The sequence below is a fragment of the Xenopus laevis genome, chromosome 9_10L (assembly GCF_017654675.1).
Source record: "Xenopus laevis strain J_2021 chromosome 9_10L, Xenopus_laevis_v10.1, whole genome shotgun sequence".
Taxonomy (NCBI): Eukaryota; Metazoa; Chordata; class Amphibia; order Anura; family Pipidae; genus Xenopus; species Xenopus laevis.
Window position 1 is genome coordinate 19700216 of NC_054387.1, and position 16606 is coordinate 19716821.

Here is a 16606-nt window from a genome sequence, read left to right on the forward strand (position 1 = left end):
CTAAAGAAGCAGCCTTACAATTGGCAGGGGGCATTAGGCTGCTCCAGTTAAACAAGTCTGTTTCCTTTAACAGAACACAAGCGCAAGGTGTTGACAACCCTTTCAAAGGAGGCAGTCTCCAAGATTACTATACATTTTTGTGATGTGAAATCTCCGTCAATGCGGTAAGTTGTTTTTTTTTGTTTTTTTTTTGGGCTTGGGGACAATGCTGTGTACCTGTGTCACAGTAGTTTGCTTTATCTGTCATATTTTACAGATTCATTAGAAACACTAGACACTGGATGAATAGAATAAGCAGCAGATGTTTTTGATCTTGATTAAGATTATAAGACACCTGTTTAAAGGAACAGTAACATCAAAAAAGTGTTTTAAAGTAATACAAATATAATGCAGTGTTGCCCTGCACTGGTAACACTGCTGTGTTTGCTTCAGAACCACTACTATAGTTTATATAAATTAGGGAGGCACCAAATCCAGGATTGAGTTTGGGATTCGGCCTTTTTCAGCAGGATTCGTATTCGGCCGAATCTATCGCGAAGGATTTGGGGGTTCGGCCGAATCCAAAATAGTGGATTCGGTGCATCCCTAATACAAATAAGCTGCTGTGTAGCAATGGGGGAGTAACCTGAGAAAAGGCTCAGGTTACACAACAGATAGCAAATATACTCTGTAGAACAGGGGTCAGCAACCTTTACTATCAAAAGAGCCATTTTGCCCCCTCTTCCACTAAAGAAAAATAGTCTGGAGCCGCAAAACATAACACAGTTTATAAACTTTTAAAAGTTGTAACCTTTTTTTTAATGTTAACTGTTACAACAACAGAATACAACAAACAGAAGTGCAGTGTGTATGTGTAGGCCTACTTTGAAATAAATTAAACACTGAATAGCCCTATTAAATGCTACTGTTCTCATCTGTTTAATGTGACTTCTGTTTCTGAAGCTCCATGATGATTTTCCCTCTGTTGTCTTGCGTGTCTTGTCTTGAGTGTGTGACCGTGGTAAGGACCATGATGAATCATATTGCTGCGGCTCGGTCTTGCCTGTCACTCCAGGGACGTCTGTACAGCCCTCGCACCTGCTGGCGGCTTCCTGAGTGTGCTACCGCGGTAAGCTGACCGCTAGCTTACCACGGTCGCACACTCAAGAAGCCGCCAGCAGGTGTGAGGGCTGTATAGATGACATGTCAAGCAAAGCCGCAGGATAAAGAGCCGCATGAGGCTCCGGAGCCTGGGGTTGCCTACCCCTGCTAATGGTGTTATCTGTTATCCACTATTTAACCTGTGCCATATAGCCTCTTTTCAATCTCCACCCCAGCAGTTAGTTTATATAAACTATAGTAGTGTTTCTGAAGCAAACAGATCAGTTTTACCAGTGCAGGGCAACAGTACACGATATTTTCATTACTTTAAAACACTTAAATTTTTTGGTGTTACTTAAAGGCCTACATTTCAAACACTTAAAGTGTTCCTGCACTAAAAAGATTATACAATGAGAAGCAGTGGGTACTGGCACACAAGCACTTCTCATTTTGCTGCTCCTTCTGTTGTTTACTTCTCTTTTAAAGGACTAATTTTCCTTTGGCGTTTTCTCTGCTTTTGATTTTTTCTTTCCTCTTTCTGTCCCATGTTTTTTAACACACTCCCTCTTCATATAGGTTCTGCTATGCCATTATTTATCCATCTGTACCCTATTTTTTTTCCTTTAGATAAAGCAGCGTTTTTACATATATTTTGTTTTATGTTTTGAAACCTGTAATGTTTAAGGGGTTGTTTCTTTTCAATACAGTGAAATCCGATTTCTGCTATGCCATGTTATCTTGCTTTTCTCACCTATCCTCATTTCTCCCTCCAACAGATCAACCAGGCTCATGTCCAGGAAGCATCGGGAAAAGCTTCTCATAAAAATGAGAGAGTCAGATCTTGAGAATGAGCCACCACAGGCTGACTCCCCGCTGTGCAAACTAAAGGGGTATGTATGGCTACTGAAACTTCATCAGCCCCAGTCAGGGCCGCCATTAGAAATCACGGGGCCCCGTACAACAAAATTTTTGGGGCCCCCTGGGCCCCGCCCACACTGACGACCAAGCTCCACCCCATATCCCGCCCACTCCACATCGCAGTTTTAAAGACCACACAGACATCAGCGCTAAAAAAGTAACCCCCCCCCCACACAAGTTGTAAAAAGCTATTTATGGTCAGGGCCCCCTTATAAAAAATTGGGGCCCCAAAAAAAAAAATTTAATTTTTAAAAAAAAACAAAAAAAAAACATTGGTGGCAGGGGCACCCTTATAAGTTAAAAAAAAAATTGCGGCCCCAAAAAAAAAGATTGGTGGCAGGGGCCTATAGAATAATAAAATAATACATTGGTGGCCAGGCGATTAAAAAAAAAAAAAAACACAAACTGGTGTTCAGTAGGATTGAACTCATGGCTTCAGTACTTCAACTTCGCTTACTTTCGTGACCTCGGGTCTTTTCACCGCTTCAGGACTTCAATTTCGGCTCTTTTCGTGACTTCGGGTCTTTGCGCTGCTTCAGGACTTCGGCTTCGGCTGTTTTCGTGACTTCGGGTCTTTTCGGCGCTTCGTGACTTCGGCTTTTTCCGTGACTTCGGGTCTTTTCGGCGCATCGGCTTTTCGGCACTTCTGCATTCGGCACGCAAGAGGCAAGACGTACGGCTCGGGCGCTCGTAAGGGGGGCCCGGATCTTCAAAAAATGCAGCGCTGCCGGGCCCCCCTTCATGCCCGGGCCCGGTACGCTTGTCCCCCCTGTCCCCCCCTGATGGCGGCCCTGGCCCCAGTGACTGACCACTTTCCTTCCTGCTGAAGTCTGTAGAAATGTTTGTTACCAGGGGCGATCCTTGCCCCTCTGCCGCCTGAGGCAGCAGCAGTTGCTGCTGCCCCCCTCCCCCGGAAATTCGCTGTTAAAGTACCAGGAGAAGCATTTTTGCTGCCCCTGGTACCTACTGGGGCGCTGCCGCCTGAGGCGACAGCCTCAATTCGCCTCATTGGCGAAGCACCCCTGTTTGTTACCATTCTCTGCTGGGGCCCAGTAACTCAACCTGCTCAGGAAAGAATATCTGTCTCATGCATGCAGTGGCGTAACTACCGAGGAAGCAGACCCCGCAGCCGCGGGGGGGCCCGGGAGTGCAGGGGGCCCGGACGGGGCCTGCTTCCTCAGTAGTATGGGGATACCCGCATACCTCTCAACCGTCCAATTTTTTTACAGCTCAACACGCTGTCCCTTATAGGCACTTTAAATTCCCGATAATCCTGTGCAGCTTGGAAAAAAAACAGTTTCTAAACTGCACGTCACTTGGGGGGCGGAACCTGCAGAGTGTACAGTGTACGGAACGCATTTTAGGACATCATGCGCATAATTACCTTTGACGCATGCGTTGTCCTCTGCCTTCTCCATAGCGCATCGTTGCCGGTTGTAGTCACGCCTGCTCCAAATGCGCCGTCACTCCTCCGCTCTGCAGCCTCCCTCCTCAGACGTCATTCATCACAGCTCCGCCCTCAGACTTCCTCCTTCGGCTGTCAGGTATCGGGTCTCCGCCATCAGGCGTCTTCCATCAGGCGTCTTCCATCAGGCATCAGGCGTCTTGCATCAGGCGTCTTCCATCAGGCATCAGTCGTCTTCCATCAGGCATCAGTCGTCTTCCATCAGGCATCAGGCATCAGGCATCAGGCATCAGGCATCAGGCATCAGGCGACCGTATTCTGTCCTGGGCTGCTTTATTCACTTTTTTTTTTACACATTTTTTTAACTTCCGGTTTTCTATTTGGCGCATTTTTTCCCCAGCCAATAGGAGTCTTGGGTTTTGACCAATCAAGTTAAAGCTGCCACTTGTAGGCGTCGCCATTTCTTCCCACAGACACAGGCACGGCTGGCTTCATTCATTTATCCCCGCATTTGTGCTGGTAATTAGATAATTAATTAACTGAAATGTGGCATATACTTTAATTAATTCGTGTTTATGTTGTTTTATTTATATAATTTAGCTTGCTGCTTGCAAATAATTTACACTGCACAAGAGAGAGCATGTTTCTCTGTACTTTAATAACCTTCGATGGCTTTGTGTTTTAGTTTAATATTTTATAATATATAATATTTTTCTGGTTTTATTGCCTTCATTTTATTTATTTATTTATTTTATACGGTTTTAATTTTTTTAATAGAATTTTTTTTATTTTATATTTTATCTATTTTATTTTATTGCCATTATTGTCATTACAGGTATTTACCATAGCTTTGCAGCTTGCTCGTTTGTTTTATAAACAAGTTTTTACCCATGTTTGATTTACTTGTCCTTTAGCTTCTATTTTTTTGCTCTATTCTAACTTTATACTGACCACATCTAAAAAAACAATGCATTGTTGCTATGGGTATTTGTACCCTAGCAACCAGATGGTTGCAATAGCAAACGAGAGAACCAAAAAAAAAAAAAAAAACCATGATTGAAAAATCTAAACAAATGGCAAATTGTCCCAGAACATAACACCCTACATTATACAGGTATAGGATCCCTTATCCGGAAACCCGATATCCAGAAAGCAACTAATTACGGAATGGCTGTCTCCCATAGACTCCATTTTATCCAAATAATCCAATTTTTTAAAAATGATTTCTTTTTTCTCTGTAATAATAAAACAGTAGCTTGTACTTGATCCCAACTAAGATATAATTAATCCTTATTGGAAGCAAAACCAGCCTATTGGGTTTATTTAATGTTTAAATTAATTTCTAGTAGACATAAGGCACGAAGACCCAAATTACGGAAAGATTCATTATCCGGAAAACCCCAGGTCCCGAGCATTCTGGATAACAGGTCCCATACCTGTACTAAAATTTAAATCAAAGGTGAACAATCCATTTAACATATTGTAGTATCCAGGCCCTGACTGGCAATCTGTGGGTTCTTGCAAATGCCAGAGGGGCTGCTAGAAGATGCCATGGAAAGTCAGTATTTGGTGGCCTGGTGGGGGCTCTTTGTGCTTCTGTGTGGGCTGAATTGGTCTCTGCATACCGGAAATGCCAGGGCCTATTTTAACCCTTCAACTGCCAAGCACGTACAGCGTACGTGCTGGCGGTTCAGGGCTCAGACCTGCTAGTGTGGTTTTAATGTGTGCTGAATTGTTCGAACTTGGTTTTGAAATTAAAGTTATTACATTATGTTCATCAACTGTTTGTGCTGTGTGCTCATATTTCTGTCTCTTCTTTTCGAATTAGGTCTCTACGTCTAGGAGTGGAAGTTTGCTGCTATCAATAAAACCAGTGTTATAAGAGTACGGAAACCATTTAAAGGACCAGTAACATCAGAAATTTTTACAAAAAAAATCGTTACAATACAACGAAAAAAAAACATCAAGACCAATTAAAATTTAAAATAGCAAATCCTTTATTAAGATATAACTTACAAAAACTCCACTTCCTGTCTTCTACAGAAACGGCGAAAGGGCGACCATCCATCCTGTTGTGCTTGATTGCTCTTCCCTGACAGCGTCTCGATCTCCTCCAGCTCTTCAGAAGACCGCAGCGGTGTTCTTATGCCTGTCCCCACTGTAACATAGCAGACCGTCAGCATAAAAGGGTAACCCAGAACCCCCTGCCCCTGCATTATTTTAACCCTCCTGGCACCGAGAATATTCCTGCTGCTGTGGGCTGCTGGGGAGACGCACAATCAATGTATGGATCAGTAAAGAGAGCAGCGTTTCTTCAGAGCCTGCCTTCGGAAGGTGAACCAGCTGGCCGGCATGTTTGTGAATGGCAGGCCCCTGCCCAATGCTGTCCGGCTCTCTCCGCACATCCCCAAGGTGAACTGCTGCCTTCACAATGGCTCCAATCACCTAGCAGCGCCAAGACTCCTGCCGCTCGTTTCCCCATTCCTCCAGAGCGGAGGTTATACAATCCTCAGCCTTTTGCTCCGCTCTGGCTTCCTTATTGTGTGCAAGGCTCTCCTTTTGGTGCCGGAATCACTCCGGTTTTGTTACTGATGTAACCGCTCTGGAGGAATCCGGAAACGAGAGGCGGGAGCTGCAGAGTCTCGGCACAGGGAACTAGGCTGCTAGGTGATTGCCATCGCAAAGGCAGCAGTTTGCCTTGGGGATGTGCGGAGAGAGCCTGACAGCATTGGGCAGGGGCCTGCCATTCACAAACATGCTGGCCATCTGGTTCACCTTCCGAAGGCAGGCTCTAAAGAAACGCTGCTGCCTTTACTGATCCATACATTAATTGCGCGTCTCCCCAGCAGCCCACAGCAGCAGGCAGAAGGAATATTCTCGGTGCCAGGAGGGTTAAAATAATGCAGGGGCAGGGGGTTCTGGGTTACCTTTTGATGTTACTGGTCCTTTAAGTACATCCTCGAGAGAAATCTCCAATATGCGCTTTTCTAAGTTACCTCCCACTCCTCTGTTATCGTGCTGTGTGTAGGCCATCAGGGGGGAAAAGGGGGGGTCAGTCGCCCCAGGCCCAACAGGTTTTAGGCTTCCCCTCTCTCTGTCACTCTGTCCCTCTCTCTTCCCCTCACTCTGTCTCTCTTTGTCAGTCTGTCCCTCTCTCTTTCCCTCTCTTCCTCTATCTCTGTCACTCTTTCCCTCTCTCTTCCCCTCTCTCTGTCACTCCGTCACTCTCTCTTCCCCTCACTCTGTCACTCTTTGTCAGTCTGTCCCTCTCTCTGTCACTCTCAGTCCCTCTCTTCCTCTATCTCTGTCACTCTTTCTCTCTCTTCCCCTCTCTCTGTCACTCTGTCCCTCTCTTCCTCTATCTCTGTCACTCTTTCCCTCTCTCTTCCCCTCTCTCTGTCACTCTGTCCCTCTCTCTTCCCCTCACTCTGTCTCTCTTTGTCAGTCTGTCCCTCTCTCTTCCCCTCTCTCTGTCACTCTCAGTCCCTCTCTTCCTCTATCTCTGTCACTCTTTCTCTCTCTTCCCCTCTCTCTGTCACTCTGTCCCTCTCTCTTTCCCTCTCTTCCTCTATCTCTGTCACTCTTTCCCTCTCTCTGTCACTCTGTCCCTCTCTCTTCCCCTCACTCTGTCTCTCTTTGTCAGTCTGTCCCTCTCTCTTCCCCTCTCTCTGTCACTCTCAGTCCCTCTCTTCCTCTATCTCTGTCACTCTTTCTCTCTCTTCCTCTATCTCTGTCACTCTGTCCCTCTCTCTTTCCCTCTCTTCCTCTATCTCTGTCACTCTTTCCCTCTCTCTTCCCCTCTCTCTGTCACTCTGTCCCTCTCTCTTCCCCTCACTCTGTCTCTCTCTGTCACTCTGTCCCTCTCTCTTCCCCTCACTCTGTCTCTCTTTGTCAGTCTGTCCCTCTCTCTTCCCCTCTCTCTGTCACTCTCAGTCCCTCTCTTCCTCTATCTCTGTCACTCTTTCTCTCTCTTCCCCTCTCTCTGTCACTCTGTCCCTCTCTCTTTCCCTCTCTCTTCCCCTCTCTCTGTCACTCTGTCCCTCTCTCTTCCCCTCACTCTGTCTCTCTTTGTCAGTCTGTCCCTCTCTCTTCCCCTCTCTCTGTCACTCTCAGTCCCTCTCTTCCTCTATCTCTGTCACTCTTTCTCTCTCTTCCCCTCTCTCTGTCACTCTGTCCCTCTCTCTTTCCCTCTCTTCCCCTCTCTCTGTCACTCTGTCCCTCTCTTCCCCTCACTCTGTCTCTCTCTGTCACTCTGTCCCTCTCTCTTCCCCTCTCTCTGTCACTCTGTCTCTCTCTATCACTCTGTCTCTCTCTATCACTCTCTCTCTCTGTCACTCTCTCTTCCCTCTCTTTGTCACTCTGTCTCTCTCTGTCACTCTCAGTCCCTCTCTCTGTCTCTCTCTCTCTGACACTCTGTCTCTCTCACTCTGTCTCTCTCTCTCTCTGTCACTCTCTTCCCCTCTCTCTTGTCACTCTGTTCCCCTCCTTCTGTCCCTCTCTCTGTCACCCTGTCCCTCTCTCTGTCACTCTGTCTCTCTCTTCCGTCACTCTGTCTCTGTCACTCTGTCTCTCTCTGACCCTCTCTCTGTCACTCTGTCCCTCTCTCTGTCACTGTCCCTCTCTCTGTCCCTCTCTCTCTCTCTCTGTCTCTCTCAGTCCCTCTGTCTCTCTCTCAGTCCCTCTGTCTCTCTCTCTTTGTCCCTCTCTCTGTCACTCTCTTCCCCTCTCTCTCTATCCCTCTCTTTTCCCCTCTCTCTGTCACTCTGTCCCTCTCTCGGTCACTCTGTCTGTCCCTCTCTCGGCCCCTCTCTCTGTCACTCTCTCTTCCCGACTCTCTCGGTCACTCTGTCCCTCTCTCTGTCACTCTCTCTTCCCGTCCCTCTCTGTCACTCTGTCTCTCTCTCTGTCACTCTCTTCCCCTCTCTGTCACTCTGTCTCTCTCTCTCTTCCCCTCTCTCTGTCACTCTGTCTCTCTCTCTGTCACTCTGTCCCTCTCTTTTCCCTCTCTCTGTCACTCTGTCTCTCTCTCTTCCCCTCTCTCTGTCACTCTGTCTCTCTCTCTGTCACTCTGTCCCTCTCTTTTCCCTCTCTCTGTCACTCTGTCTCTCTCTCTGTCACTCTGTCTCTATCACTCTGTCTCTCTCTCTGTCACGCTATCCCTCTCTCTGTCACTCTCTCTTCCCGTCTCTCTTTGTCAGTCTGTCCCTCTCTCTTTCCCTCTCTTCCTCTATCTCTGTCACTCTTTCCCTCTCTCTTCCCCTCTCTCTGTCACTCCGTCACTCTCTCTTCCCCTCACTCTGTCTCTCTTTGTCAGTCTGTCCCTCTCTCTTCCCCTCTCTCTGTCACTCTCAGTCCCTCTCTTCCTCTATCTCTGTCACTCTTTCTCTCTCTTCCCCTCTCTCTGTCACTCTGTCCCTCTCTCTTTCCCTCTCTTCCTCTATCTCTGTCACTCTTTCCCTCTCTCTTCCCCTCTCTCTGTCACTCTGTCCCTCTCTCTTCCCCTCACTCTGTCTCTCTTTGTCAGTCTGTCCCTCTCTCTTCCCCTCTCTCTGTCACTCTCAGTCCCTCTCTTCCTCTATCTCTGTCACTCTTTCTCTCTCTTCCCCTCTCTCTGTCACTCTGTCCCTCTCTTCCCTCTGTCACTCTGTCCCTCTCTCTTCCCCTCACTCTGTCTCTCTTTGTCAGTCTGTCACTCTCAGTCCCTCTCTTCCTCTATCTCTGTCACTCTTTCTCTCTCTTCCCCTCTCTCTTTCCCTCTCTTCCTCTATCTCTGTCACTCTTTCCCTCTCTCTTCCCCTCTCTCTGTCTCTCTCCTCCTTCTCTCTGTCACTCTGTCTCTCTCTTCCCTCTCTCTGTCACTCTGTCACTCTATCCCTCTCTCTGTCACTCTCTGTCACTCTGTCTCTCTCTCTTCCCCTCTCTCTGTCACTCTGTCCCTCACTCTCTCTTCCCCTTTCTCTGTCACTCTGTCCCTCTCTCTGTCACTCTGTCCCTCTCTCTGTCACCCTGTCCCTCTCTCTGTCACTCTGTCCCTCTCTCTTCCCTCTCTCTGTCTCTCTGTCACTCTATCCCTCTCTTTGTCAGTCTGTCTCTCTCTCTTCCCCTCTCTCTGTCACTCTGTCCCTCACTCTCTCTTCCCCTTTCTCTGTCACTCTCTCTGTCACTCTGTCCCTCTCTCTGTCACCCTGTCCCTCTCTCTGTCACTCTGTCCCTCTCTCTGTCACTCTGTCCCTTTCTCTGTCACTCTGTCCCTCTCTCTCTGTCCCTCTGTCCCTCTTTCTGTCACTGTCCCTCTCTGTTACTCTGTCCCTCTCTCTTCCCCTCTCTCTGTCTCTCTCTTCCTTCTCTCTGTCACTCTGTCTCTCTCTTCCCTCTCTCTGTCACTCTGTCACTCTATCCCTCTCTCTTCCCCTCACTCTGTCCCTCTCTCTTCCCCTCACTATGTCCCTCTCTCTTCCCCTCACTCTGTCCCTCTGTCTGTCCCTCTCTCGGTCCCTCTGTCCCTCTCTCTCGGTCCCTCTCTCTCGGTCCCTCTGTCCCTCTCTCTCGGCCCCTCTCTCGGTCCCTCTCTTCCCCTCTCTCGGTCCCTCTGTCTCTCTCTGTCACTCTCTTTCTCTCTGTCACTCTGTTCCCCTCTCTCTGACACTCTGTCCCTCTCTCTTCCCCACTCTGTCTCTCTGTTTCTCTCTCTCTGTCACTCTGTCCCTCTCTCTCGGTCCCTCTGTCCCCCTCTCTCGGTCCCTCTGTCCCCCTCTCTCGGTCCCTCTGTCCCCCTCTCTGTCACTCTCTTTCTCTCTGTCACTCTGTTCCCCTCTCTCTGTCACTCTCTCTGTCACTCGGTCCCTCTCTCTGTCACTCGGTCCCTCTCTCTGTCCCCCTCTCTGTCACTCTGTCCCCCTCTCTGTCACTCTGTCCCTCTCTTTTCCCTCTCTTCCCCTCTTTCTGTCACTCCTTCCCTCACTCTGTCACTCTGTCCCGCTCTATCACTCTGTCCCCCTCGCTCTTGGTCCTTCTGTCACTCTCTGTCCCTCTCTCTTCCCCTCTCTCTGTCACTCTCAGTCCCTCTCTCTGTCTCTCTCTCTTCCCCTCCCTCTGTCACTCTGTCCCTCTCTCTGTTTCTCTCTGCCCCTCTCTCTGAATTACACTTAAAGGGGTGGTTCACCTTTAAATTAACTTTTAGTATGTTATAGAATAGACAGTTCTTATCAACTTTTGAATTGGTCTTCATTATTTATTTTTGTTATAGTTTTTTAGTTATTTGCCTTTTTCTTTGGATTCTTAGATTTCAAATGGGGGTCACTGACCCCATCTAAAAACAAATGTTCTGTAAAGCTATAACTTTATTGTTATTGCTACTTTTTATTACTCATCTTTCTATTCAGGCCTCTCCTATTCATATTCCAGTCTCTTAATCAAATCAATGCATGGTTACTAGGGGAATTAAATAACTCAAAAACCACAAATAATAAAAAATGAAAACCAATTGCAAATGGTCTCAGAATGTCCTTCTCTACATCATACTAAAAATTAAATTGAAGGTGAACAACCCCTTTAAGTGAGAAAGGCAGCTCTTTATGCGCATACATTTTTTCAGTTTTACCCCAATATATGAGTGGATGTGTACAACAAGTCAGACCATTGCGTCTTTACATGTGGGCTGCTTTGATTTTTTTTGCCCGGGCTGCTTTTTACCCCCAGTCTGGCCCTGGCAGGAAGTATTTCATGCTGCATCAATTACTCGCCAAGTTTTTTACCTGTAACTTCTCCGTATTTATATTTGTTTGTATTCAACTATATACCTAACTTTCTTTGCACTATATTTATTAAAATTTAATTTTCCCATTTTGCTATGTGATTATTTGCTTCAGTTAAATGCAGAATATTTTACACACATTGCACACTGCTTTATTTAAAACAAAAAATCTTATTTAGATTTTCTGTCACTCTAGGTGACATAAAATTTGGTTAAATAATGCACAATATTTTTAAAATCTCTAGAAGACCTTTCATTTTACCTTATTTCTTGATATTTATTTTTCAATAATTGAGGGGTTGTGACCATATAAAGGCACAAGGCTGCAGGCTGAGTTATACAGGGAACTCTGAGTATCACTCATGTATTATAAGGGATAATGTACCCCCTACTGTAAATGATAAGGATATTAGAAGTCACTGAGGGGTTGTTCTGTCACCATATAAAAGCACAAGGCTGCAGGCTGAGTTATACAGGGAACTCTGAGTATCACTCATGTATTATAAGGGATAATGTACCCCCTACTGTAAATGATAAGGATATTAGAAGTCACTGAGGGGTTATGTGACCATATAAAGACACAAGGCTGCAGGCTGAGTTATACAGGGAACTCTGAGTATCACTCATGTATTATAAGGGATAATGTACCCCCTACTGTAAATGATAAGGATATAAGAAGTCACTGAGGGGTTGTTCTGTCACCATATAAAAGCACAAGGCTGCAGGCTGAGTTATACAGGGAACTCTGAGTATCACTCATGTATTATAAGGGAATTAGAAGTCATTGAGGGGTTATGTGACCATATAAAGGCACAAGGCTGCAGGCTCAGTTATACAAGGAATTGCGAGTATCATAAGGAAAAATGTTGCCTGAACTTTAAGTTACAAGAAAATTCCTATATTACCTAACTTAAAAATATGCTGCTAAATAGTGTAACATCTAGGTGCACATTTACTTAGGGTCGAATATCGAGGGTTAATTAACCCTCGATATTCTACTGTCTAAGTAAAAGCCTTCGAATATCGAAAGATTTACCGAATTTCCTACGATCGAACGATTTTCCTTCGATCAGAAAATTGTTAGGAAGCCTATGGGGACCTTCCCCATAGGCTAACATTGCACCTCGGTAGGTTTTAGGTGGCGAAGTAGGGGGTCAAAGTTTTTTTTTTTTTTAAAGAGACAGTACTTCAACTGTCGAATGGTCAAATAGTAGAACGATTTTTAGTTCGAAACATTCAATTCAAAGTCAATGGTCGACGACTTGCTGACAGACTGGTGGTCTATCTACCAAGAACGTACTATTAATGTTCTCATTCAGATGAGTGTCTCTCTTAATTGGCGTCTTCGACCGCAGAGGAAACAGCAGTGACTGCACCCTTGTCAATGAGTCTGGTGGCTGTCGTGTATGTCCTGCAATTTAATATTTGCAGGCCTAATCTCCAACAGCAGCTTTGCACTCATGGACATCCATGACCCTGTGCCGATGCAATTGTAACTCCTGCTCCAGGATTGGTCTAAGTTGACTTTATTTTAAAATATTTCTTTTTTTACATTATGTACATTTAAACATACTTGTACACACTGTGTCCCATCTCTTACAAGTGTATACCCATGTATACAAAAAATGTTTTACTAAAATAGTTTGTACTTTTTTTGGGCTTTTACCACACGTGAATCAGGTGTTGTCTTTATGAAGCGGGGTAGATGTAACCCATTAAATTAGTATGCACAAGGTACATTTTGGGGCATCTACACATCACATACTAGTAGCTCAGTGCGATATTTCTTTCATCATTGCATACACAATTAGAATAATGAATTTATCCTTATACAGAAATGCATACTATTGTGTTAAACAAATTTTTATTAATTTAATGCATGGAGGATTTAAGACAATGTTAGATGTGCACAGCTTTCTCTTGTCTGCCTTAGTGTCAGTCTAGATGTTAGGTGTTTTAGTTTTTCATTCACCTCTGTAGGACCACAATGGAGGTCACCAAACTGCTAGCCTAAACCAAAGCAAATGTGGTGGCATCAGGAGCCCTGTGTCTAAGACACTGGACAGGAGAAACCTTATCCAAACTAAAGCTGGCCACAGACGCAAAGATCCGATCGTATGAATCAATGTACAATCGGATCTTTCCCATCTCCCGACCTGCCACTAACCATTCAGATCAGACCATTCAGATTCAGGGACAGAATGACCGAGAGAGGGACAGAGAGAGGGGGACAGAGTGACAGAGTGGGACAGAGAGACAGACAGAGTGACAGAGAGAGGGACAGAGTGACAGAGACAGAGTGACAGAGAGGGTAAGAGAGAAAGACAGAGTGAGGGGAACAGAGTGACAGAGAGAGGGGAAGAGGGACCGAGAGAGGGACAGAGGGACCGAGAGAGGACAGAGGGACCGAGAGAGGGACAGAGGGACCGAGAGAGACAGAGTGAGGGACAGAGTGACAGAGAGGGGAAGAGAGAGTGACAGAGAGAGGGGAAGAGAGTGACAGAGGGACCGAGAGACGGACAGACAGAGGGGAAGAGAGAGAGACAGAGTGGGGAAGACAGAGAGAGGGGAAGAGAGAGTGACAGATTGGGACAGAGTGACCGAGAGAGACGGGAAGAGAGAATGACAGAGAGAGGGACAGACAGAGTGACCGAGAGAGGGACAGAGTGACAGAGAGGGACCGAGTGACAGAGAGAGGGGAAGAGAGGGACCGAGAGAGGGGAAGAGAGGGACCGAGAGAGGGGAAGAGAGGGACCAAGAGAGGGGAAGAGAGGGACCGAGAGAGGGGGGAAGAGAGGGACCGAGAGAGAGGGACAGACAGAGGGACAGAGTGAGGGGAAGAGAGAGGGACAGAGTGAGGGGAAGAGTGAGGGGAAGAGAGAGGGACAGAGTGAGGGGAAGAGAGAGGGACAGAGTGAGGGGAAGAGAGAGGGACAGAGTGACAGAGAGAGGGATAGAGTGACAGAGTGACAGAGAGAGGGAAGAGAGAGACAGAGACAGAGAGAAGGAAGAGAGAGACAGAGAGAGGGGAAGAGAGAGGGACAGAGTGACAGAGAGGGACAGTGACAGAAAGAGGGACAGAGGGACAGAGAGAGAGAGACAGAGAGAGGGACAGAGTGACAGAGAGAGGGACAGAGTGACAGAGAGAGGGAAAAGAGAGGGACAGAGTGACAGAGAGAGGGACAGGGTGACAGAGAGAGGGACAGAGTGACAGAGAGAGGGAAGAGAGGGACAGAGTGACAGAGAAAGGGGAAGAGAGAGTGAGGGACAGAGTGACAGAGAGAGGGGAAGAGAGAGAGACAGACTGACAAAGAGAGGGATAGAGTGACAGAGAGACAGAGAGAGGGAAGAGAGAGGGACAGAGTGACAGAGAGAGGGACAGGGTGACAGAGAGAGGGACAGAGTGACAGAGAGAGGGACAGAGTGACAGAGAAAGGGGAAGAGAGAGTGAGGGACAGAGTGACAGAGAGAGGGGAAGAGAGAGAGACAGAGTGACAGAGAGTGACAGAGAGAGGGATAGAGTGACAGAGTGACAGAGAGAGGGAAGAGAGAGACAGAGTGACAGAGAGAAGGAGGAGAGAGACAGAGAGAGGGGAAGAGAGAGGGAAAGAGTGACAGAGATAGAGGAAGAGAGGGAAAGAGAGAGGGGAAGAGAGAGAAAGAGTGACAGAGATAGAGGAAGAGAGGGACTGAGAGTGACAGAGAGAGGGGAAGAGAGAGGGACAGACTGACAAAGAGAGACAGAGTGAGGGGAAGAGAGAGGGACAGAGTGACAGAGATAGAGGAAGAGAGGGAAAGAGAGAGGGACAGAGTGACAGAGAGAGGGGAAGAGAGAGAAAGAGTGACAGAGATAGAGGAAGAGAGGGACTGAGAGTGACAGAGAGAGGGGAAGAGAGAGGGACAGACTGACAAAGAGAGACAGAGTGAGGGGAAGAGAGAGGGACAGAGTGACAGAGAGAGGGGAAGAGAGAGGGAAAGAGTGACAGAGATAGAGGAAGAGAGGGAAAGAGAGAGGGACAGAGTGACAGAGAGAGGGGAAGAGAGAGAAAGAGTGACAGAGATAGAGGAAGAGAGGGACTGAGAGTGACAGAGAGAGGGACAGACTGACAAAGAGAGACAGAGTGAGGGGAAGAGAGAGTGACGGAGTGACAGAGAGAGGGGAAGAGAGAGGGAAAGAGTGACAGAGATAGAGGAAGAGAGGGAAAGAGAGAGGGACAGACTGACAAAGAGAGACAGAGTGAGGGGAAGAGAGAGGGACAGAGTGACAGAGAGAGGGGAAGCCTAAAACCTGTTGGGCCTGGGGCGACTGACCCCCCCTTTTCCCCCCTGATGGCCTACACACAGCACGATAACAGAGGAGTGGGAGGTAACTTAGAAAAGCGCATATTGGAGATTTCTCTCGAGGATGTACTTAAAGGACCAGTAACATCAAAAATTTTTACAAAAAAGTTTGTAACAATACAACGAAAAAAAAACATCAAGACCAATTGAAATTTAAAATAGCAAATCCTTTATTAAGATATAACTTACAGAAACTCCACTTCCTGTCTTCTACAGAAACGGCGAAAGGGCGACCATCCATCCTGTTGTGCTTGATTGCTCTTCCCTGACAGCGTCTCGATCTCCTCCAGCTCTTCAGAAGACCGCAGCGGTGTTCTTATGCCTGTCCCCACTGTAACATAGCAGACCGTCAGCATAAAAGGTAACCCAGAACCCCCTGCCCCTGCATTATTTTAACCCTCCTGGCACCGAGAATATTCCTTCTGCCTGCTGCTGTGGGCTGCTGGGGAGACGCGCAATTAATGTATGGATCAGTAAAGGCAGCAGCGTTTCTTTAGAGCCTGCCTTCGGAAGGTGAACCAGATGGCCAGCATGTTTGTGAATGGCAGGCCCCTGCCCAATGCTGTCAGGCTCTCTCCGCACATCCCCAAGGCAAACTGCTGCCTTTGCGATGGCAATCACCTAGCAGCCTAGTTCCCTGTGCCGAGACTCTGCAGCTCCCGCCTCTCATTTCCGGATTCCTCCAGAGCGGTTACATCAGTAACAAAACCGGAGTGATTCCGGCACCAAAAGGAGAGCCTTGCACACAATAAGGAAGCCAGAGCGGAGCAAAAGGCTGAGGATTGTATAACCTCCGCTCTGGAGGAATGGGGAAACGAGCGGCGGGAGTCTTGGCGCTGCTAGGTGATTGGAGCCATTGTGAAGGCAGCAGTTCACCTTGGGGATGTGCGGAGAGAGCCGGACAGCATTGGGCAGGGGCCTGCCATTCACAAACATGCCGGCCAGCTGGTTCACCTTCCGAAGGCAGGCTCTGAAGAAACGCTGCTCTCTTTACTGATCCATACATTGATTGTGCGTCTCCCCAGCAGCCCACAGCAGCAGGCAGAAGGAATATTCTCGGTGCCAGGAGGGTTAAAATAATGCAGGGGCAGGGGGTTCTGGGTTACCCT

General features: G+C 47.2%; 2 protein-coding genes across 4 annotated transcripts in view; one reads left to right on the forward strand and one right to left on the reverse strand.

The window, feature by feature from the left end:
- LOC121397904 (targeting protein for Xklp2-A-like) overlaps positions 1–16606 on the forward strand; it is a 50463-nt gene that overhangs the window by 27670 nt on the left and 6187 nt on the right. For 2 of the 3 annotated variants that reach the window (XM_041576083.1, XM_041576081.1), the window contains 2 exons: positions 74–164; positions 1857–1970. In XM_041576083.1, coding sequence (XP_041432017.1) covers positions 74–164; positions 1857–1970 — 205 coding nt within the window. The remainder of the gene's footprint in view (positions 1–73; positions 165–1856; positions 1971–16606) is intronic. The other variant, XM_041576082.1, reaches the window with a different exon arrangement.
- Positions 1–16606, reverse strand: part of LOC121397909 (leucine-rich repeat extensin-like protein 1) — a 62272-nt gene that overhangs the window by 17936 nt on the left and 27730 nt on the right. The window lies entirely within an intron of this gene.